General features: G+C 40.9%; 1 protein-coding gene across 1 annotated transcript in view; it reads right to left on the reverse strand.

Moving 5' to 3' along the window:
- Window positions 1-25,400, reverse strand: part of DSCAM (DS cell adhesion molecule) — a 437,619-nt gene that overhangs the window by 373,184 nt on the left and 39,035 nt on the right. The window contains 1 exon segment of the mRNA XM_042033380.1: window positions 2,149-2,466. Within this exon segment, the coding sequence (XP_041889314.1) occupies window positions 2,149-2,466 (318 nt within the window).

Here is a 25,400-nt window from a genome sequence, read left to right on the forward strand (position 1 = left end):
AGGCAAATGAGCTCCAGACTTTCTCAAGCTGACTTTGAGAATGGGCAGAGCCATTTGTGCTATGACTAGATGATCCACTGAATTCTTCTGCATTCTTAGGAAACCAATTGCTGTTGGAATGTGCTGGAAAGAGGAAATTAGAAAAGACCCCCCAAAATCATGTTAATTGGTGCCAGTCTGAAATATTGTTCAGATTTCACATGAACAGAACTAATTTGTAAGCACCATGTAAAGAAATGAAGTTCCTAATTTCAAATTTGAGCAACACATTTACCATCAGGGTTTATCATCTGAGCATAAAATACACTTCACTGCCATGCACAGAGGACTCTCCAAGTTGTGTTTTCCTGTGATTGAGGGTTTACACAAACCCTTGGAAAAGATGCTCACTAGTAGCTGTGGTCTGCCATCACACACAGTGACAGCTCTGACACACAGCATCAGCTCATGGCAAGGAAGGGGACTCGTGTAGCTCATTATCCAAACCTCAGATCAACTGAGAAATTGAGTCAAATGGAGAAATGAGTGGAAACAGGGTAAAAAGTTAAAAAAAGAAAAGAAAAGAGGTAAAGAGGGCATTTCTGACTTGGCAAAAAAAGGAGTTGTTAACTTATGAGCCAAGCAGCTACACTACCAACTGCAAAGCCCTTTTTTAAGGCCTTTTTTCTATTTGGAGCGTTTATTTCTCAAGCAGAGGGAGAAGTCTTGTTTTGGAGTTCCATGGATGAATGTTTTACACCTAAAGGAACACCAGTTCAGAGACTTAGCCAGAAACACTGCAAGTTTTAGCCTCCTTTGTATCACCACAGTAGTTTATCTAAGAAATGTAAAAATTGGAAAGTAATACTGGGAAAGAATACTACCCAAAAGGTGCTCAAAATGGAAACACATTAACAAATCCAGAAAAAGCAAAAATAAATACTATGTTCTCTCTAAATATAATTCTACCAGACAACTTGCCCACAAATCCATGAAAGTAAAGCCAAAATCTCAAAAAACAGCACCGAGTTTCAAACAAAGTTGGTTACGATGTGTTCATATGAATCTTTGATTTTCAAGCTTTTTTTTTTATGGACAACTAAATATTTTCATAAGAATCATAGACCATCATAGAACTCCCCTTATATGTAACATGATAACTTCTGCTAGATGCTTCTTGTGCAAGAAAACCCACTTTTCTAGACTAAAATTTTAATGAGACATGAATTTTGTGGAAACCTGGTTTTTATTCTTGCCTCCCAGCTGCCTACAAACTACAAACCTCTGAATGTTAACTAATTGTTAAGAAGAAGAGAATACATTTTATCATTTAAAAAGAAAGTCACAGGCAAATCTACTTGTTAACTGTTCACAGTTTTCCCTGTGAAACTCCTGTGAAGACAAATCTCCGGAGGAAGGGTTGTTCTCTCCTGAGAAAAGCCAAGCATAGCTCCACTAACAATAAAGAGCTTCCAAGGATTTGCATTTGCCAAAGGTCAGCTTCCAGACTACTTTTTGTTTGTTTGTTTGAATATCTTAATTAACTGAAGCGGGTAGACCAAAATCTTCAAAAACTGTGCAATCATGTGTTTGTGTGTTGTAACAAAAGGCCTGATTTTGATCCCTCTGTAATTCCTCACTGGCTGGCCCAGCCAGTACAGAAAACAGATGCAAAACGATTCTGCTCATTTGCATACTTTAGCTTAAAGAGAAAGCACTACCCGTGGACACACATGAGCTGCTGAATCATTGCAGGGGACACAAATTTCTCTCACAACAAATCACAAGTGACCACAAGCAAAGGAGGAGAGGTGTGATTTTAGGCCAGACATTCCTCTTCTCTTCCAGCCCATGTACAAAAGCTGTCTTTTTATCACACAGCTCTTTAATGGGCAAGCTTGGTCTGATTATTGATTTCATTATCAGTTCGTTTCTCCTTACATTTGTGCTCAATTGATCTTTGGAAAACTAGCTTTTCACCACCAAAAATAATTCAAACTGAGGAGGAGAGAAGGGAAAAGAATTCACCATATTACTTAATACTGTTAAGAGTTCAGAGGTTACACTTCTGGCTAATCTCCCTTGATTTATATCTGCTGCTACTCTTTGAAACACCCACATTCCCTCCCTCCTCAATCCCATCTGGACCCAACAAAAGCCTCTACTCACCAGCCTTAATGTGAACATCCTGACTCCTGATTTTCCCTGAAGGATTTTCAGCTGTGCAATAGTAAGTGTTATCATGGATTAAGTTATTAAAGCTTGAAGGAGGGAAGGGGAAAATTTGGAGAGTGCCATTGGGGTGGACGTGGCGGATCCCTGGGACATCGTAGATCTCCTCGCCCGTCGCTAGGTACCATCTGAGCGTCACCGGGGGGATCCCTGCTGCTGGACAGGGTACCAGTGTCCCTGTGGTGCTAGCAAACACTACCTCTTGCAGAGATGCATTGACAAAATAGAGACTGGCGTGTAGCTCTTCACTGAAAACTGCAAGACAAAAAGAAAAAAGCACAGACCTTGAAAACCTGAGAAATTTCAGCCGCGCGCAAAACAGTTCGACACCGCCACCAAATCAAACGCGACGCCCAGGGAAGGTAATCAAAGCATCTGGATGCTAATGTCAGCTCTAATAAAATGCTTCTTGTTTTCAAGGAAAATATCACCAGGTTAAACACAGTAAGTGGTTTACACCCAAAAGTAAAATGAGAAACCCCTTTCGGTGTAAACGGATACAGATGCGCTCACTTCTGCACTTGCTGAGGCAGCACTCTTCGTACAGCCTGCAAAGATCTATCAGTAATCTGCCTTTATGAAATTTCCAGTGACTAAATTTCTGCCTGGAACACAGGCAGTTTCTGTTAGCATCCCTAAATTTATTTTTACAGTCTTTCCATGGCAAAAATAATTTATAAAGTAATAAAAAGAACTGAGCAAACACTGAAAAAATTCCCCATAACTCCTTAATAGTAATACATATCTATACTTAATACAGATACAGCTTAATAACTGCTTTATATCATTGGTCAGGTCTTTCTAGCAAAGACCTATAAACCTAGGTGCCTATGAAAATCTTGGTTTTGTCATCCATGTGACTACAGGCCCACTCGCAACCTTAAACTGAAGATTCTGTATCACTGGAAAGAGTCAGTATTAGTCAGACTTGTGCCATGGGCTGTTGAGCTCACACTGGAGGGATTGAAGACTCCAGGTGGTTTAAAGGTTCCCCAACATTTCCTCTAAAGTACCTTCCTGACCTGCTCTGTTGGAGAGCTGATAAGCCTAACACATGATTTTTGTTTTCCAATAAATGGTAGGATATCTTCCAACACCGCCAATCCGCTTTGTATTTGCATATAGTGCTCACTTGTAAAAAAAAAACTTCCCAGTTGTGCTTGACACAAACACAGAGACTTGGATGTCTCATTATGTCTTGAAAGCAGTAGATTCTGACAGGATTTTCTAAAGCAAGGCATGTAAGGGGTCAGTTTTTGAAAAGGTGACCATAGTGGAGGAGATCCCAGTGAGCAGTGATGAGACAGATTTCAGGGTAGCCTTCATTTGCACAAGATGGATTCTATCAACCTGCAGAAAGAACTTGCAATCCCAATGTTAAGCCATGAAGTGCCTCATCTACCTCTGCCACTGCATCTTATGGTAGTTTGGAGCACAAAATAGATTCTTTTTTCCTTCTCTCTTTTGGTATCTTGCAAAGATACAGGGTGGGAAGATGTTCATTCTAAATATCATTAGGAGTGAAAAAGAAGAGAGCAAAACTGGCTCTGGAAATCCCTGGAAATTGAAAAAGAGAGGCCCTCCCCAATTGAGAAAGATGTCTGGCATGCAGGAGACAGAGATAAATGAGCGACACAGAGAAGGTTGAAAGGCACTTGGAGATTTTGAAAGGAGAAATTTCAACACTGGAGCTGAGCTCCTGCATTTAGATGAGGCAGGTGCCAGCACAGAATAAAGTTCTCGCAAAAAAAGTTCTACCTAGTTGGTGCAATCCCAAGAGGAACTCGGGCATCTGGAAAGCAAAAATAGGCACAATAAGACTAAGCACAGGAAGAAGCTGAATCCTCATTCAGAAGGACTGAATAAGATGGTGCCACTTTTACATAATCACATTTCTAATTATAGTTGTACTTTGAAGCAGAGAACAGTATTGTTGGTAACATAATAGAGAACTGGAAAAAAACCCCCAACAATTTGGCATTGTTCATCTGCTGTACAAGCTTTTCTCTACAATACAAATGAAACAATCAACAGGGCATTTAAATTTCCATTGGCCAACAAGACATTCACGTAGAAGTAATAAACACAGTTCACATTTGCCAGCTTTTATTATGCTGTGATGCTTCTTAGCAGATATTCAAGCAAAACCAGTAGATTTCCTGGCCAAGAACAAAGAGGTAAATACCAAATTACAAATGCCATAAAAATAGAGAATATCAGGATCTCTGTTTGACACTTCCATAGAATCTAACTTCCCAATCAAATGCAGCACAGCTGAACTGGAGACTCATCCTAGCAGCACATAACAATGAATTTTTCCAGCTGCTTTGTATCCCCTGTAGAAGCTTTCACTACTTTTGACAAACTTTCCATCCATCAGCCTGTACAATAGTGCTTCATTTTAAACCAGCATCTGCTACGCATTCATCTTAATGGCAGCCACAAACACACCAAGATCCCTGGAAAATAATCATAGTGCTGTAATGCACACACTTATACACAATGCTGACAGCCCAGATGCTTTTTGTGGTGGAATTCACAGCGTAAGCTACTTGGAGACATCCAATGACAAAAATGGGATTTCAGAAGCTCTTATTAAAAACGTATTTCTTTTCAACATTCCATAGGAAGAAAGGGATTAGCTGAATGACAGAACAAGCGATTTATTGAAACCTAATTGAAACTGAAACAAGTCAAAGAAGATGCGTAATTAATTATATGTTACTTAACGATAGAAAAGGATCCAACTAAACACTGTATTTTTGAGACAGCAGAAGCAACTCAGACTAAGAGTGGCAAGGGAGAGTGGTAGGGGAAACAGATGAAAGTCATGGAAATAAAACAGCAAAGATAAATACCTGAAGAATGGAAAAAAAAAACAAAAAACAAGGCAATCATAGAAGAGAAACTAATATCCAAGGCAGAACTGAAAACTCTTGCAGCTGAGTGACTGCACTTGGCCTGGACAGAGATTACATCGGTTCACAGTGAAAGGGAAGAAAAGGAAAAGATTCCTCCTGAATAGGGGTTATTTATTACTAAACCAATAATTCTTGAGGGAAACAAGAGGAAGGCTGCACCTCAGCAGCACTCAGGCGCCCCAGCTGGAATGAAAAGATGACAAACAATCTACACCTGCAAGTACTTCGGGGCAAGAAGGCAGAGATTTGTGTCCTCGGCTGAGTAGTTAAAGGAGCACATCAACAGTTTATCAGATCAAAGGACAAGAAGCACTTCTGGATTCTCAGGCTCAATAGATACCAGGATCTCACTCATACAAGAAAGGGAAGAGAGGGAGCTGGGAGGGAAAAATAGAGGGGAGAGGGAGGGAGACAGGAGGTGGATAAATTTTTAGCATGTTCAATCAACATTCCTTACTCTCAACTGCTTGAAGTGATAAGGGGAACTGACAAAGCATTATAGCCGAGGAAATTTCTCCTGATTTTCAGAGGAGACAATGCTGCCAAGCTGTGCTTAGCAAAGTGCTGAATATGTCAGCCAGATCCAAAACTTCTGTTGGCACTTGAGAGATCTCTTGTCAACTAAACTGATTCTTTACAACAAGCTGGTCAGTGGGGCTGTGAGCTGATCTCCCTCGGCGAGAGAGACTGAGCACTGTGAGCCAGGCTGGGCAGATGTAACCAGGATGGACACACAGGTATGAAGACCTAGGCTGGGTTTGGCATTTCCAACATCTGTAGCTATTGGCACAGCTAAGAATTGAGTCATTTTTTGTTTTTACAGAGGTGATGTTTTCTCCCTTCAGGCAGGTCACTCCTCCAGGTCTCCAGCTCCTACATGTGTGCATGCTGAGCACTTGAAGGTCTTCTTTAAGGACCTAGCCAATACCTCTTGTGATATTCCTGCTTGTGAGGGTGGGATTTGTCAAGGCTTCACAAGGCAAACCAGTCTGAAACTGCTGTTTCTCAGTGCTCCTTTTTACTGGGCAGAAGGGGGCGTCACTAAGGTGAGAGAGAAGATCCTACATGTAAATTATACTACTGGATCTAGATTGGGCCTGCCCCATGTGGGATCCTGTGACAAGGAGGGATCAGCACCAACAGAGATGAGAGAAGAAATGCAAAAGCAAACCATGAAACCATCTGTCCTCTTCCCTTCCTCCACCTTGTCCCCCCTTCAGATTGCTTCACCTGCAAGAACCTTTACCCTAAAGATGCCAAAAGTGAAAACTTTCATGGAGTTTGCATGGAATAAAAGAAAATTTTGTGTCTGTTCAACCTGGTGCCAGAATACAATGCAGACAGAGGCTTGGTGCTGTACATAATTCCTTTTCATCATGTGCTCTTTCATCTTTTAGTAAGTTTAAATAACACCTCTGTGATTTTGAAATTATCTTTTTGGGCCTCATGTTCTTTCAAAGCCCTCTTCCCATATTCTGCAATTAAAGCCCCAGTTTTCTCTTCAGTTCTTGAAAGAACTGAAATATTTTTGGGCCAGAGACCAGTCAGACGCTCAAAAATATTAATAAAATGTCTCTGAACAATTAATTGATACTTATGTTTAATTCACCTTCCCTGCACTTTTCAAGGGCTAAATGCTGTTCCTGTAATGCCTTTGCAAGTGGAAAGTTTGGTCTTAAATGAATAACAATTTCAAACTAAGGGAAAAATTAGTTCTCATCCATTTGATTAATCAAATGGAAATGAAATATTCATACAGATAAATTAAAAGATATGAATCAAAGTGAAAATCTGGAGCCAAGAGACCACTGAGATTATTTAGATAAAATAAAAATCAAAGCAGAAAAGATAAATTATGTAATTAAGCAGTTGACTGCACTCCTGCACTACAGCAGGTTTATAGAAACAACCTGAACTATGTTACAGTGGAACTTCAGGTGTACAACAGCCTTGGACATCAATGTTCCTTCTCCTTTTCTCCTCCATGATGTTGTGATTAATGAACTGGGCAACAATCAAGTATTTCCTTCAGATTTATTGGATTGTGTGAGGTACCACCTTAAAATGTAATAATTTCTCACTTTTAAATACAGCTGCCTGTACACAAGAAACATAGAAGCAAACCCAAGGAATATAATAAGAAGTGAAAAAGAAAAAAAAATAGAAGGAAAAGAAAGGAAAGAAAGGACAGTATTTAATAAAGTCTAGGCTCCTAGTGCTGAACTTGGAATGGCAGACACCTGGGGCTGCTTTGTACCATGATGGGACAACACATTCCAGAAAAAAACAACATTTGGAAAATTCTTTGCAAACAGACACAAAACAGGATGAGCCACATTTCCTTAAGCAGTTTAAGGATGAAGAACCTGTGTATTCTTAGCAGCTCATCAAGCTCTAATCGAAGTTTAAGAAAAACAAGAAAATATTAATATCCTGTCTGCCTTCTGGAAGAAGCCTTTTCCTAGAAGACCTCAGCCATTATTTCTTGGGTAGTGTCATACATGAAATCCCTATATGTGCTTGGTCTTTGCATATTAAGTGCTTTATTAATTAATTTAACCCATCAGCCCAGGTACAAAAATCCAGTTCCATTATCAGCGTTTTCAATTGTTCAAAGTAGTTTATTAAGAGAGTTGCACCCTTCCCAGTTAAAAATTACCAACTTGCTTTCAAACTTCAAACCACCGGTACCCCATAAGAGTTACCTTTCCTGTGTTTACTGTATACTTTTACAAGTGTTTTGAGATGTGTTGGATGTATTTTAATACTTTTTTAGGTGTTGTTACTTGCATTTGGTTCCAAGGTCAAAAAAAACCCAGTTCTAACAGCCAGCAGCTATTTTTAGCCCATAGCCGTTGCCCTGGGGGCAAGCTCCGTGGCAACCTGGGTTTTGGTGGGGGCATTTTAGCTCCCTTGTCTCAACTAGTACCACCCCTCTGGCAGCAATGAGCCATTGGTGGACGGAGATGATCCATCAAAGGGAAAGCACCAATCGCTTTGGACCGAAGGGGCGGGCTGTGGGCGGGCTGTGGGCGGAGCAAAGACACTATAAAAATAACGAGGCAGCAGGGTAGAGCCTCTTTTCTCTCTCGCTCTCCGCAGGTTAGCTGTGGGGGATGCCAGTGCTGGGTGTTAAAAGCCTACTCCTATTAAGGAGCCTTTAATATTTTTTTCCTGACTTTAGACCAGCTAAAAGTCAGCCCAGCACTGCAAGTTCTTTTTCTCTACTTGAGGTCTAGTGCTGTCTCAGCCAAAAGATCTCAAATCCCTGTACTCCTGGGGCATACCATCTACTGAGCCATAGGATCCCAAATTTTTATATTTTTCTAATTTCTGTAATTTTTCAATTTTTCTGTTTTCAATAAATTAATCTTTTTAAGAGTTGTCTCATTTTTCACAGGTAGGAGAGCAGTTTTTTGAGCCCTCTCCAAAGGTAATGTAGGAGAAACACAGCCTGAGCTCAGCTGAGACCCTGCTTTGATGGGGCAAATCTCTCACTTCACTCAGCCCATCATCTCCTGCAGGCAGAGAGAGATTAGGACAACTTTCCAACTCTCTTGGATATCTCAGTTACCTGGAGAAGTTTAGCACAGGTGCCCCAATATTTTTAGCTGCTGGGTGATGTTTGCTGTCTACATTTATAGACCCCTGTACTGTGAGTTCAGCCTGTCTGGCTCATGCATGAGCCTAAAAGCATCACAGCCTTTGCCTGTCCTTACACCAGCAATTCCTAAATGCATCTCCATGCTACAGAAAATTCAAAAACAGGGTGGGGGTTTTTTGTTGATTTTCTTTTGTTTTGGTGCAGGAGGTGGTACGTAAAAAACAATAGCAGAATCAGAGCAAAAAATGACAAAGATCATAGAATATCCTGAGTTGGAAGGGACCCACAAGGATCATCAAGTCCAACTCCTGGTCCTGCACAGGATCATTCCCAAGAGTCACACCAGATGTTCCCTTTCACCCCCAAAAGAGGGCAGGGAAGAGAGTTATTAAAGAGATTATTTGGCAAAATGGAAGAAAAAGGTAACAAGACAGGTGGAAGTCAGAAGGATGTTAAGACTCAAGGAACTCCCCAGGATCTCCTATCTCTTGAACGACCTGTTATCAGCCAGACAGCTGTGTTTTCACTGGCCTCAAATCAGAGTAAAAGCAAGCAAGAAAACACCGTTGTCACCACAGTCATTAAAAAGATATGGCTGTGAGGTAGAGACCTAAAGAGAACAAAAGACCCAATTATAGCAAAACAATTGAGAAAATTATAAAACAGAGAATGTAAGCCTCGTTTTTCATGTGGTCAGTGAAAAATACTGAAATCCTCCGTAACAGAGGAAAATAAAATATTGATTTTTCACTGCAAAGACAAATATCTTTTAAGGCAATTTGATGGAATTAATCTAAAAAGCAGTCAAGAAAAACCCCCAAACCAACTTTTGTAGGAAAATGGCTGAAGCCATCTAAACAATAAATTGTATTTCAGGAAATGAATTACTAGGATCATACTACAGGTTAATTACCCTGTTGACATCCAAACAATACCGTATGCTAAGATAACCATTTTTGCATAAATACACACATGCAGAGAACTGATAAAAGAAACCTTTCTGAATGCATTTCTGTGCCTTTCAAACCAGTAGCAGAAACATTACAAATGCAATCACAGATACGCTGATTACTCAAAGCAGAACAGGGGAAGAGAGTCTGGGTGGGTGGGAGGGTGCAACTCTTGTGAGCCGTGTCACTATTTAGGATTTTTTTTTTTTTTAAGATTCTATACTGCATCACCATGACTGAGATTTAAAAAGAGAGATTAAAAAAAAAAAAAAAGGAGCCTAAATTGGCGTTTTTTCCTCCAATACATCTCCCCTTGAACTAAAAAAAAAAAAAAAAGCCCTTATTTGAAAAGAATCAAAACCTGATTAGACACTTACAAACAAGAATGTTATTATCACTACTCAATTATCCAGTAACAGGCTATGCAAAGTGACCTAGAGAAATTACTGCAGCTATTGTGGAAAGATCAGAGTGATGAGGCATTACAATAATCCATCTGTGATCGTGTCTCCCTCTAGGGGTTTTATCTAATGACTAACACACAAGGTTGATAAATATTGTAAATTTTATTAGAGCAAGGGTAAAGCAAATGTACTTTTACGACTTTGGCTTTGATTCTGGCTCTGGACAGGAATTTCTTTTCCTCCTCTAAATTGATGGGGATTGAACATTCCTCACTGTTTGAGGAGGAGGGTAAAACACAATTCTCATGAGGAATAAGTTTCAGGTGGAAGCAAAATAAGTAACTTCAAGAACAGGAAAACAGCAGTGGCTAAAGATGCTCTGACCAGACTCCAAAAGTCTTACTAAAAAGGAATTAATAAAATGAACAGAAGTGAAAGCAGCCCTAAAGAAGAATTATGAGAGAATGCTAAAATCTAAATAGCTTTAACGTGGAAAACAAAATTAAATCAACTGCCCAAAATTATTTGATATTGCAAATATAATTAACGAAGAGATGAAGATACTAAACTAACACAATTACAAAAACGCCAATTAAGCCCCACCACTCACAACAGTTTTAAGTCAAGTCAACAAAGGAGAGCAGAATTCTCCCCACAGTATAAAATCTCACAATGCAGAACATTTCCTATTTTGTGTGTTGTGTAAGGGTAGCCAGTATTTTAAAGCTAAACAGTATAAATTTGCTATGTGTCCACCAAAAAACCTAACAAAAAATGTTGCTTTTTCAAATTGCTACTCTGATTCAACGTGCCAGTGCTCAACCTTTTATTCCAAAGGGTTACTCTCTTGAATCAGTTTCAAAATCAGAACCACTAATGAGGATAATTAAGTATGCAGTTGGTTTTGCCCACAAATAATAATCACTATGGAAAAAAAGCACTCAGCGTTACATTATCATTCTCAGAGGACAGAAACTTCCATTAAATCAAAGCAGGCTTCCACAATTAAAAGAAAAGGTCCTCAGGTGAAACCATAAAAAGAAGCAGAACTCACAAGGCAGGGAGAGAAGTGTGGGTTTTGGTGGAGTACACAAATGCAGAGTGGCAAATGCAACAAATGGGAGTGATGGGAGCCTTTTGTCAGCTAAAGGGCATAAGCTGTTTGTGGTTAAAAAAAACAAACAAAAAACCCCAGATAAAACTGTCAACCTGTGAACAAAAAATAAGTATCTGTGCTTCTGGTAGCCAAAAACCCAATTCCACTCATTCCTATCATAAGGAATACACTGCAAGAACACCAAAAGCAATGGGACAGAAGTGAGAGAAGAGCCTCAGGTTTGTTTTTCTCTCAAAAATATTTTATGAGCAAGAGAAAGGAATATAATTGGGTGCATCTCAGGGTTCTGAAAAATGGAATTAATCCATCTTTGTATAGCTTTTCTTTTAACTGGTTTATAAAATTGTCACTTTTTCCATAAAGAGAGCCATTATTTTCAGGGACTTATGGGCTGAGATCGTAGAGGTTTTTCAGTTTGGGGCTTATCTTCAAATGCTGCAGTTGGCCTAATGCTTCTGAGAGAGTCCTGATGGCCACCAACTTCACATCCTAATGCAACAACTGAGTTTTACAAATAAACAGCAAAGCCAAGCATACTTTTTATTAGACCTGCCCAGGAAGGAGACAGACTTTTAAAAAAATCATCTCTTCCACACATAAACGAAAGCAAAATAAATCAAAATTTTCAGTGAAATAATTAAGTGTCAAGACACTTCACAAAATTCCATGAGGGAATGTTTCAGAGCTGAGCAGACAGCTGCATTCTGAGTCTCACAGTGTGGTGACTTCTCTGCCATCTTTCCCACATCCCAGATGAAGGCTCTGCCACTCGTGTAAGCCACAGCCTGAAAGATCTTCCATTTGGATGCAGGGAACAGCCAGGGCATCTTCTGGGACAGGATCTTATCCTTTGGGTTTTCATGTGGGTGAGCTCTGCTTGTGGTGAGTGAGTGAGTGAGTGAGTGAGTGAGTGAGTGCATCCTACTGCCAGAGTGAGCCTCTCTGAAGAGCAGACAATCCTGCCAACCACCCAGCTAGGAAACTAAACAAGATTAAAAAAAACCCAAAATGTCAAGAAATCTTTAAACCTCAGCCTCTCAGCTCCGATATTCCACACCACTGTTTTTCCTGAGTATCTACAAACGTGGCCCACAAAAGATAAATCAGCTAAATGCCTTCAAACTGAAAGAAAGTAGATTTAGATAGGATGTTAGGAAGGAATTCTCTCCTGTGAGGGTGCTGAGGCCCTGGCATAGGGTGCCCAGAGAAGCTGTGGCTGCCCCATCCCTGGAAGTTTCCAAGGCCAGGTTGGATGGGGCTCTGAGCAACCTGGGATAGTGGAAGGTGAGATAACCTCTAAGATCCCTTCCAATCCAAACCATTCCGTGATTCTCTAATGCCACTTATGCCCTCAGGAAGCCTTCAGGAGCTCTCACTAGTAATGATGGCAAGTTCAGTAGGCTCCTGCATCTACAGCCTGGATGCAAATGTTGTTGTCACAGCTGAAAATTGACTCCCTTAAAAGTTTCTGTAAATCCAAAGCAGGGTTGGACATACACCACAGAAAGCTCTGCTCCAAAACTAAGAGAGGAGAGAAGGGGAAAGGAAAACAGGGGGGGAGATCTGGATGATGCCTGGTTGCATCCCACTGCTCCATGCTTGGAGGGAAAAGTGTTTTTCTTGGATGCACTGAGGGAAACAATATTGCTCCAAGGGAAAGGTAAGAATGGAGGTCTGGGGTTTGGCTGAGCCTGCACAGCTTCTACCCAGACACCATCAGTGAGCTCATCCAGTAAGGACAAGCATGAGGATCTGAAACATATGCTGGCAGCCATCGACATAACAAACATGAGATTTTACTGCAAGAAATCACACAAACATTGCAAAATGCATTGGTGTTGAAAGAAAATGCAGGAAGAATTAGGTGAAAGCTTTGGTGTCACAGTATTCCAACACTGACAGAATTTTGTATGTTATGTAGCCCCTGCTAAAGGAAAATGCAAAACCTGCCCAATATGGGAATAATAATCAGAGCAACCTCTGTATCACCTCCTGAAAAACAGAGTTCTTCCAGAAACTGCTAAAGAGATGAGTAGCACTGAACTCTACTGTATTTCCTAGTTAGGAAATGTTGAACAAAGCCTGTAGTATTAACAGTCCCAATTCACCACCATCACCCCCAGCACATCAAGGACAAAAGTTAGTATTAGTGTAATACATTTTTTGCATCAAACTTAATATAATATTGGGGTATAAGAGCATTTCCATTTTGGAAATGTAAGTTTGAAGTCCCCCTCTTCCCACCATGATTCTTCCCCTTTCATGTCAAAGTTAACAAGGACTGTGGAACAAGTCCTTGTTCCACAAATCTGCAGGAGAGGAAGAGATCAGGGTACCTGAAAATGCAGGAATGGAAAAAATTCCCGAGTCACAGGCAAGAAAATACACACCCCCTGAACATTAATCTGAGGGAGAGGACACGTGGGATCTAGAAATGGCTCTGTGGAACAGCCCCTTGTCTGGATTAGAAATCCCTCCCAGAGCACATCCACCCAGCATTTGGATTTCCTCGTCTGGTGAGGCTTTTCAAGCCTCTGCAGAACACACAGCATGTCTCAAAACATTTTGCTGCACTAAAGCTGCTTTGCAACCATGCTGGATTTTTCCATCCGTGGGGACAAGCTCTCAGTGTGACTGAATTCCTTGTGACAGCTTGCCTGTCATATCAGACGGGGCTGGCTGGGGCTGAGTCACAGCAGCAGCCCAGCTGCAGAACAAGGGCAGCCCTTCCCCATGCTCCAAACTCAGCACCAGCGCAGGAGGGAAGAGGGCACAGCTGCCTGTCTTGCTCAGGGGATGGCTCTCAATGTACATCCAAAAATAAAAAACGAGAAAAGAAAGAAAAGAAGGAGAAACTCACAAAACTCACAAATATAGCTATTACTCCTGTTCAGCACAAACATCCAGTACCAACAGATCTGAGCAGTCGCACTGCTGGAGAGCAAAGAGAAGTTGTTTATCCTACTATTTTAATAATGAAATTGCTGATAGGTTCTGAAAGTGATTTGCCCCTATTGATCATGAAAATAAACCCGGGACTGACAGAGGCAGAGAGCAGCTCAAACACGAGAACAAAACAAGACAGAATAGAATATTACAACATAATACAAGTGTACATGGAATATAAGGACATGCAGTGACACAACAAGAAGAAATGGCCTTAAGCTGAAAGAGGTCAGGGTTAGGTTAAATATTGGGAAGAAATTCCTCTCTGGGAGGGTGGGCAGGCCCTGGCACAGGGTGCCCAGAGAAGTTGTGACTGCCCCTGGATCCCTGGCAGTGTCCAAGGCCAGGCTGGACACTGGGGCTTGGAGCAGCCTGGGACAGTGGAAGGTGTCCCTGCCCATGGCAGGGGGGTGGAATGAGACAATCTTTAAGGTCCCTTCCAGCCCAAACCATTCTGTGATTCCATTCTGTGACAATGAAGAAGAGAAGCAGCATCACCACTTCGTTATTGCTCACATTGTTTCCTAACCTGCTTCCAAGATCCCCACGATGTACTGATTTTTGTTGACATCGCACTAAATTAAAAGAAAGGAAAATGCCCTGGCATTCATGGCTGTTTTTATAGAAGATTAGAGCTATGACAAGCTACTGCAATCTTAATTAAAAAGAATACTGAAAAAGCAAGATTTTTCACTTTACCTATCTCTTGAAGGGGAAGGGAAAAGAGGATAAAAAAGAGAGAAAAGGTAGATGCAAAACAAGTCTTCATGATTTAATTTTGTTTCTTAACAAAACCAAACAAACAACTTAGTGAATTATCACTACTTGAACAACTGCAACCTGGTACTCTCTTTGTCATGGGTTTATTGTATAATTCACACAATATAGCATACAAAGAAAAAACATATTCATATTATTATAAAATAGACACATTCCATGTGGAATTTTTTTCTTCAATGGGAGGCAAGATCTCAGGAATCTGGGTTTTGCTGGAGGAGGAAAGGTTTTAAGAAGAAGAAATAAATTAAAACAACAATATCACTCAATATTAATACCACATCTAAAATGGAGGGGAGACACTACCAGTGTAAAAATAAGTTATCCAAGAGTATTTTAACATTCTGAATGATCCCAAGATAACATTCAGCTTGGAAATGGCAAGTTTAGCATGTTAATCAGTTGAGGAATAGAAATACATATGAAAATATGATGAGGATGGCTACAGAATGAGTATATAACACACATTTACATATTATAGACTCTTAACAAAATACAAGACTAACTTGCCTTGAGGGCCTCTTTGTTTACCTGAAAATTAAGCACACAACTTGCTGAGCTGTTACTTGGGAAATCCTGGTTTCCATTTTGCTCCCCACATCAGGATTTCCATGTCACATCAGGACAATCATAAGCCTCAAAGATCAACAGCAAAACCCAGCATTCTCTGAACTTAATTAAAATCTGGACACTTAAATACCAGTGACAACCTGTGCTTGGGCCTTTCCTGTGTTTTGCATTAGTTTAAAAAAAAATAACATCTCCCTTTTTCACTGAAGTGCAATGAAAATAAAGTCCTTGCACCTTCTTGCAGCCAAGGAAGGTACCTCTGACCTCAGTGGTGTCAGCTCAGCCTGAAAAATCCTGTCCCTTTCCAGTTTGCCTTGTGAACACTTTACAGAGACTCAAGAGTAACTGCACAAACTCGCTTATTCTGTTACCATTTTTGGGAGAAGGATGACAATGTCCTACATAAATCTTAGTGAAAGGAAAAAGAATTCTTCAGTGTTCAGATTCTTTAAAAAAAAAAAAAATCACAGCCTTTTTTTTGTATAAAGGTAGAAGAGGGTGTTATTCCAAATGTCCAAGTACCCATCACCTGTGCTCCAACAGTGGCTGATAAAGGATGTTTAGGGGAGGTCTGTCACAATCCTTTCCTAGTGCTGACAGCTAATTTTAAGCCAAGTATCACACAAATAACTAGAATTACCTTTGCTGTTTGCCGTGCTCTGCATTCGGTTTCTTCCCCAATTGCCATTTTATTCCCCATTATTGCATGATCTTTCTAACTCTTTGCAGCTCTACTTCTGTGCATTTTGGGCTCTCTTGAATAGTTTCATCAGACCATTTTAATATTTATGACCTTCTTCAGTTCATTTATGTCAACCAACCCATGAACCAGCACAGATCACTGACAGTGTTTTCTCTCCAGCAGGAAAATCAATTATATGTTTCCTATTTCTTTCCTAACCTATCATTAATCTACATGAGGACCTCTCTTACCCCATGGCATCTTTCTTCCATTCTGCTTGATATGACATTTTGATGAACTTGTTTTAAAGATCTGGTTCTGTTACACTGACTACATTCTCCTTGCCCACCTGCTTCGATTCCCTCAAAGAACTGTAATAATTTGCCAAGCACAGCTTTCCTTTTCTGTCAGATTTCTTTCCCCAGTGCATTGCATTTATTTATGTGCTCTAAAAACTTTGTTCTTTAAGGCCTGATAACTTAGAATTCTCTACCTCAGTCCTTTCAGACAACAAAAACCTGTGACATGAAGTACCCAAAATAAAATAGCAAGAAGGTACAGCAATCACCAGCTCAGAAAATCAAGGAGGAGGTGAGTGCAGAGAATTCATGTGGCCTTTCTGCAGAGGCTTTACCTCCCTAAATATTTCCTTTGCTTCAAGTTCATCAGATGTTTTGTGCATAAGGGGACCTACTTCTCCAAATCTGGTGTAGTCTTCATTGTGAACAAGTATTTCACTTGCTAAGGTTTATGAACTTCATTTACTGTTGGGAAACACACAGAATGAAGGATGCTTCTAATAGCTTTGTGTGCTCTCCTGCTCACCATTCAGGTGGGCTATACAGGAAAGAACACTTCTGATGTCTGGCATTTTTAGAAGTTTAAAAAATTATTTTAAATTCATTTTCTAGTATCAGCTCCTTAGGGACTGAAATGCTTTGTCCCAGGTGCCCATTCTCAAACAGGGTGATAAAGTGATTTCACTTTCACTTTATCACCCTTTGTCCAAGACTGCAGGATTTAACACAGTTGTTCTTCAAGATTTCAGCCCTGGAAGACAAATTCTCACCAACTACATGAGGACATCTTGCCAATCACCCCCACAATTGTCAAATCCCCCAATCTTTAAGTTTGAAACCATCTGTTCGCTTGTCCTGTTTTGATTTATATCATGTCCCAACTTACCTTTAAATATTTCCTTTTCCTCCTGTAAGTCTTACTCCTTCTTCTCAACACTATTTTTTTTTTAAACTCAGTTTTTTTGGGGCTGGGCAGATGTTAAAGGAGCCTACAGAGAAGGCTGAGTAGAAAGGTCCTAAAATTCAACCTTTTATTGAAACAATCTGTTTCAAGCAAGTTTTTTTCTATTATTTCCTGTCTTGCTGCTACCTCTAAGAATGTTCCAGCTGCATCTCCTACCTCCTGTGCCAGGACAAGGCAAAAGCACCTTCCCTGGAAGCTCCAAACCACAGCATCCACCTTTCACCTCTCATCTTCGTGAGCCAACTCTACCGAGCTGAAAATACACCTTTTTCATTCATCAGTCACATTAAACCATAATATTTAAGGCTTAATACAATCATTGTATTTGGCAAAATAGTTTCTCCCACACACACTTCTGCTCCTAATCAGAGCTAATTAAGTATGTGCATCATACAAATTGACAGCCATGTAGATTCTGAAGCAGAGTTTAAAGTGTAAATAATGATGAGATAAAAGGGATCTTTTGAGCAAAATCAAAGTATCAAGTAGTCATTATGTGTAATCACTATTACAATTTAATGACATTTGTGCTAGAATAGGAATATGAACAGGAATTAAAATGTCTCATATATATTACTACTTTTTTTTTTTTTTTTTAACTCTATGTTAGTTCCAAATGGTTACCAAAACGTCAGCCTTTGCTTGAGTCTTTAGCCGGTGATTCTGCTGCAAACACAGAACCCAAGCCAGCTGCAGTGGGTTCATGCTGTGTGGGGCAAAGATTTTGATATCTATCCTTTTCAATTTGCTTCATGTGTTAAGTATCAATGTTAAGATTGGAAAGCCAGGGTTGAAGGCTGCTACCCCATCACTCACACAAATCTATGCCAAATATACACAGGTAACCTCAAATAGATGTGAGTGACGCACAGACCTGACTAAAGGGGGAAAGGGGAGGCAGAGGAAGGAAGAGTAAGGTTCCTTTTATCCCATGAACCTGATTAGCAGCAAATCATGACAGGGCAGAAGCAAGAAAGGACAAATTCTATCTGCTTTTAAGTTTCCTGTGTATTTCTAAATACTTTTATTTTATGACCGGTTCAAAGGATAACTACAGGAGTCAGTTTTGTCCACCATGAGGACAGTAGCTTTGCAAACAGCGTTGTCTGGCACAGGTTTCTTGATAGAGGTGTTTCTGTATCTACCACTTCTCAGGGCATCAAGTCCCAAACGTGGCTTTACTAATATTTCAATACATCACTGAAAATGCAGCATGAGGAGAACAAAGTATATAAAATAGAAGGCCAGGAGTACTCAGTGACAAAAATACTGGCTCCCAAGCTGTTATTTCACCCAACAGTTTACATGAAGGGCATAGGACACATAAGACACACTAATCAAAGGAAGCACCTTATGTAATCTGTAGAAATATCAGATTGTGCAGCAGCACCAGTTGAGTTCAGGGCACAGAGTGATACCAGGGTATCCCTAGGGCCTGCTTGCATTTCCTAATACAGAGCTCTTGATGTAGGAGAGCAATTCCATGGATCAAACCAGAAATTTTTTTTTCTTTCAATTTCTCCCTTTCTTCGCCCAGATTTTAAAGAAAGGTATCTGCCATTATTATGATCACCTTGAGCCATTTCCATTCATGAACTGAAAAAAAACCCAATAAGATGAGCTGATTGATAAATTCACTCTTGGGTTGTTCTAAGGTTACTGGTGTCAAAATAAAATAATTTTTAAAAATACGCCACTCAACCAAATCATCCCATCCCATCCCTTACATAATTCACATCCAGATTTGTCCCATTAAAAATACTCTTTGAACATTTTGGGTTGCTTTACTATTCTATAGTGAAACCAAATACTTGCTTTAAGCCTGTGCCTATTTTTAATGGCCTGTTTTAACTCTCCCATTGATCTGTTGTCATGTTTAATCAAGACAACAAAAAAAGAGTAGCAAGTGGGTAAGCTTCAAGTACTGCACATTTAATTACATGAAAGATTCGTTGGGGAGGAACAGCATAAATTGACCTTTGTCTCAGTTTTCATGAGCTTAGGTGTTCTTTTTAGACTCCCAGAATATCAGCCCTGAAAATGGGGAAATAAAGTGGTTCTGTGTTTGAATTAACCAAAAGGCCACCCTAAGGAACAGTCTGCAGAAGAACCACAGTAGCAAGAAGGTATTTTTAGGTTTTTCTAGTCAATCCCTCACCAGCACAGCAGCTCCCCATCCTGAACAAGATGCACACAAATATTAGAGCTGGTTTTGACGTTATTTGTATCAGCAATGCCACAGCAGTGAGATGGATGCCACTGTGCAGACCCAGTGCATGTACCTGGGCAAGCTGGGGACCTGGGGCCATGGGAAGCTCACAGGGTTCACAAAGCTGAGGGAAAAGTGCTGCACCTGGGCCAGGGCAAGCCCTGGTTTCAATCCAGGCTGGGGATGAACTGATGGAGAGCAGCCCTGCCAGGAAGGACTTGGGGGTGCTGGTGGGTGAAAAATTGGACTCCGGGCAAAGTGCACTTGCAGCCCCAAAACCAACCTGGGCTGCATCCAAAGCAGTGTGGGCAGCAGGAAAGGGGGAATTGTGCCCCTGTGTCCCTGTGCTCAGGTGAGAGCCCACCTGCAGAGCTGCCCCAGCCCTGGGCCCAGCACAGGGAGGACGTGGAGCTGCTGGAGAGAGGCCAGAGGAGGCACCAGGATGAGCAGAGGGATGGAGCAGCTCTGCTGGGAGGAAAGGCTGCGAGAGCTGGGATTGTTCAGCCTGGAGAGGAGAAGGTTCCAGAGAGACCTTAGAGCCCCTTCCAGTGCCAGGAGCTGACAAGAGTGATGGAGAGACACTTTTCACAAGGGCCTGGAGTTACAGACAACGGGAAATGGCTTCAAACTCAGAGTATGTTTAGACTAGATATTAGGAAGAAATTGTTCCCCGGGAGGGTGGGCAGGCCCTGGCACAGGGTGCCCAGAGCAGCTGTGGCTGCCCCTGGATCTGTGGAAGTGTCCAATGCCAGGTTGGACAGGAGCAACCTGGGATAGTGGAAGGTGTCCCTGCCCATGGCAGGGGGTGGCACTGGGTGATCTTTAAGTTCCCTTTCAACCCAAACCATTCTGTGATTCTATGATATGGAAGCCTGATGCTTTCATTGTTCAGCTGATATAACAGGTTCAACAAGGATTTTAAACCAGTCTTAAAGTCTATGTTCCTTCTCCTTAAGAAGACTGGGAACAACTTCTTTCTTCCATATTCCTTGGGATCCTTATTCTGTGCATACCACTCACTAATAAACAAATGTGATTGATCTGGTGGGAAAAGAGGCAAGCAAATCATGCTACACAGAGTACAAGCACTACACCAAGATGAGTCTTTTAACTGTTAAAAGCATAATTGGTTTCTCTCTCCTAAAAATACCCAAAATACCAGATGAGTCCTAGAACTACTTTGGGGATGCTGAGTCCCATTTTGTATTTCCCAGCAGCCTGTACTCAGATGACGTCATGTGTCTCTTCTGAAATTTTAAATTTGGAGACCAAATCTTATTTGCAAGAAACTAAACATGATCAGAAAGAAAGCAGCCCAAATTTCCCAGGGAGACCTGTGCAAGCAGAAACAGCTCTCTACATTATCTATATTTGGTTGACATCTGAGTAAAGTTTTAAAGTATACAATAATATTGGTACTATTTGTAGATTAAATTTGGGTTTAGCAAAACACAGGTAACACTCATGAAAAAAAAAAGATCTCGTGGGGATTCCAGAATATTAATAAACCAGCAGATTCAGTAACTACATTCTGACTTTCTGAAAACCTTATGTATAGTATACATAAGTATACTTACATATATAAGTATGATAACTTTCATTAGAACAGTAAGATGATTCATTAACCGTGTCAAGTACAAGAACAAGGTGAGAAACAAATATATGAAAAAGCCTTTATCTCAGTTGGTTTGCTGTGGACCTCATTTTTAAGGAAAACATATGTTTACAGAATTTTTTTAATAAAGTACAGTATTTATTGCAATTGCAAATGCATGTTTTAGTCCCATAAGGGGATAAAAACCTGCTTGTACATCAAAACTGTTTGCAGTAGAGACCAGAAAGTTCCTTCACAAGAAGTAGTCTGAGACAAACCATCTAAAAAGAAAAAGTACTCAGAAGCAACCTTATTGTCAGGTCTACATAAAGTGTCTGGAGCTGTAAAGGAGGGGAATGGAAGCAGATGGGCAAAAACTGTATGAATGATATGATTTTTTACTGGAAGGACTAAGGAAGCTGCAAACTCCACTGAGGGCGCTGCCCCTTCTGACAGGGACATGCACCTCTGGTCATGCAAAAGGATCTGCAACCACTGAGCCATTCTGCTACCACGAGAACAGTTTTAAAGTCTGCTTTGCACTGCCTGCACTGAATTACTGCCTGACTTCAGGGGCAGCAGCTATGCTGCAGGAAGATCAGTCACTGCTTGGCCATCACTCTCCATCCCACCTGTGCTGGCAGGAGCCAAATGACCAGGAGCACCAGGCACCACAGATGCCCCTGGTGGGTCAGGGAGGTCTCCCAGGCTGGGCATCCTCAGGTATTTAAAGATGTCTGAGAAATGATGTGACACACAACTGCATTTTCCTGCCTGAAGCAGGACTCGCCACACAGGGCTTGCCCACACTGCCAAAGCTCGAGGTTCCTTTGTGCACCCTGTGAGCAGTGGTAACACAAACACCAGTAGCTGAAAACCAGGCAAGAGCACTCCATGAGCGAGACTTGCCAGGATGCACACAAAGAGCTGGCAGGAAAAGAGGGAGAATTCAAGAGTCTTGAAGCACACTTTCAGTTCCTGGCTTTTGAAGGCGCAGTAAATCTCATCCTAATGCAAATGCAGCATTACCTGTTTGATGCATTCAAGACTCGAGCTCAGATTCCTTTGTGATTTTACAATGCAGAGTCAACCTAAACTAACAATTTTCACACAAAAGCATTGCTGCTTTGAAGAAACACCTAATGCTTTTAAGAAAGGCACAATTGTTTAAAAAAAAAAAAACATTTTTTACAAATAGATCATTGTTATAGGATGTGCATTGGCTACATGGAACATGAACTTTAATTTATACACAGATGACACTAAAATGCCTTGTTATTGTTGAATTCCCTTCCTGAGTACAAATAAACACCCACTTCTTCCTGGTCTTAATACTTCACTGAATAGAACTTCCTCACTCCTGTTTGGCATAATGAAGAGAAAGGGCTTTGAAACCAAACGAGGGGAAGAAAATAATAAGGCTCCACACATTAGGCTTTTACTAACTTTAACAGCAGTTAGGCAAAGAAATGCTCTGCTCAGGGAGGGAACTGAGGAACTGTCATTAGACCTGCTAAGAATATGATCAGTGCAATCCTCAAGGGAGCAACACAAGATGGAAGGTGGGGGGACAGAAAAATAAAAAGAAAAGGTAAAATTAAAATAAAAGGGTAAAATAAAAACCCAACACACACTTCTTGCTCTAATTAAAGGACCGACCAAATGATCCAGGAGGTGAACAGAATCTAGGCCCAGCACCTGAAATACAAAGCAGCAGCTATATCAGGCTGTAGGAAAGAAACAAAATAAAAAGCCAAAGCTACTGGTTTTTAAAACACTGAAGCTCATCTGCTGTTAAAGACAGAAAGCAGCAGCTATTTTTGTGTTTCTAAATGCCCTTAATGCATTTTCTAGTGGTTCATATTCTAGCAGTGTGCTTCTTGTGCACTACACTTCAAGTGACTCCACTCAAATAATAAGGTCTTTGAACTGACCTTGTAAAAGTCTTCCCTTGGAAAGGCACAGATAGAAATGAACTTTAAAGGTCAGCCTTAGAGGGGAGAGAAAAAAGATCTGGTTTCCAAGCTGCAGCTTATATGTGCAGGTAAGGGGTGCATTGCTTGCAAGTGAGAACTGTAAAATGGAAGCAGACTGATTTTCATTTTAGTTCAGGAAATCAAAACTAAAAATTCTAATAGACTGCTTGTCCCTTTGTCACAAACAGACTTTGCTGGATATAACCTACTGGCAGTGCACTTTGTAGCCAAATCAGTCATTTCAGAGCCTTTGCAGGTTTAGTGAGAGGACACAAAAGCACCTCCTCTCTCGAGACCTGCGTCCTGTCCTACACGGCATCACTCGAGGAGACACCCACAGCACTGAACCGTGCCCAGCTTTTCCAGAGTAAAAGGGATCATTCCCACAGACCAGTGCTCCCAGTGCACGACACCAGGAAAGGTCTGTAGAGCAAATACACAGCTTTTCTCCTGCTGGCCACAAGCTGTGAGCAAGGCAGGGCTACAGGTGCCTTTCCTTGCCTTTCACAGCTGGAAGTGGGGTCACCACCGGTACAGCGAGAGGGGAGAGGAGGGAATCTGTGGTCTCTCCACAACTTCCACATCCGTCCTCCTCTCAAATGTCATTGGCCCAATTGAGGAGAAAAATAATTAGTTTCACTCTACTTCCTGCTAATTACAGAGTGTATAATCTGCCAAACAATGTACACGCTCATGTTGGCTGTGGCCTGCTGCCTCCCCCTGCTATCACAGGCAGCGAATGGCTTACCAGTGACAGCTGGCAAGCCAGCCTCTGGGAATAAAACATTTTAGCACTTCATAAATTTCTAACAAGGTTTCAAATTGCTTCAGTTTCCCTCCTCTCAGCTCTGTCAGCCTAGCAAAGGAGTTGAAGGGGGGGGGGGGGAGGTGAACACTAATTAAATCCGCAGCAGAATAGTACAACTTGTAAGATAGTTCATTATTTTTAATAAGCAGCAATTAGACCCCAACTCCGAGGAAAGTTGGATGCTTCCTGCGATGCACTGGCAGCAAGGGAAGCCGAAATACATCCTTCTGCCTCAAATTTTCAACGTAGGAACAAGTAAAGCTCTTTAAAGTGCAGCTGCATGACATGCTAAAACTTAATGGAAGGTGACACACGATGCACTAAAAACTCGAAGGGAACATGCAGCATAGTTGGCATTAATGTTAAGGTTTCATATCACTATTCAGATAACAAATGGTTTCCAAATCCCTCCATGAAGCTGCCATCAGGATAAAAAGCTGTATTATCATTATTACTATTGATTAGACAACATGCCACATTGCACTGAATCTGACATCCTGACCACAGCAGTGTGCCTAGAATAAAAATAATAGGATGCAAACAGCTATTGATCATATTTATAGCAGGCTCCCTCACAGGTGTAAGTCAGCAACTCTCCATTCAGTATGAACAGACAAAACATAGGGACTGATTTAGAGGCCAAATGTCCCAGAAAAACCAAATATTTGTGCACTTGACATTACAGAAATGTTGTAAAACATAGAGATTTTACATAGGATTATAGGAGAGCGTTAAGTAGAAATAGGCCCTTGGTGAAAACAGAATAAATGTGTTTAATAGGAAATAAGCAGCACAGTAGAACAATAGTGTCACATTGTTAGAGCTACACTTCTTTTGCCAAAATTGACCCTTATTTTGCCTTCATTTTACTAATAGTGGAAACAAAAAGCCAGTAACTGAACAGATTGATTCTTTTTCAGTATGTTTAGTTCTGAAAGGGCAGAATGGTGCTAGTTTCAACTTGGGAAATAATAAAACAAACAAAAATCAGAAGAGTCAGAAATGTACCAAATCTGGGCTGTGTCACACCTGAGCATCCTTCAGTACAGGCCAAAATCCTTCAGGAGGGAATTAAGACAAAAAGTTACCCATACCCAAAACAAATGCACAGCAGAGCAGGTGCTTTTATATTACAAGAAGAAAGAATTTGCCATCAGGACCACCATTTGCTGTGTCCTCTCTCAAGGAGAATCTCTAACCAGAGATACCTTCCAGATAAAGATATTTGCCTGAAAACATGTTTACTTTTAAGTGAAAGCTGAATATCTACAGAAAAAGGCTGTCAAATACTTGGGCACCTTCATTTCAGAAGGCTGAGGCACTGAGTGCCTTATTTACCTCAGTATTTAATTGTGAGATCAGCCTTAG

This window comes from Corvus kubaryi, unplaced genomic scaffold (genome assembly GCF_017639235.1).
Source record: "Corvus kubaryi isolate FWS band 111438036 unplaced genomic scaffold, C.kubaryi_AGA036_p1.0 133, whole genome shotgun sequence".
Lineage (NCBI taxonomy): Eukaryota > Metazoa > Chordata > Aves > Passeriformes > Corvidae > Corvus > Corvus kubaryi.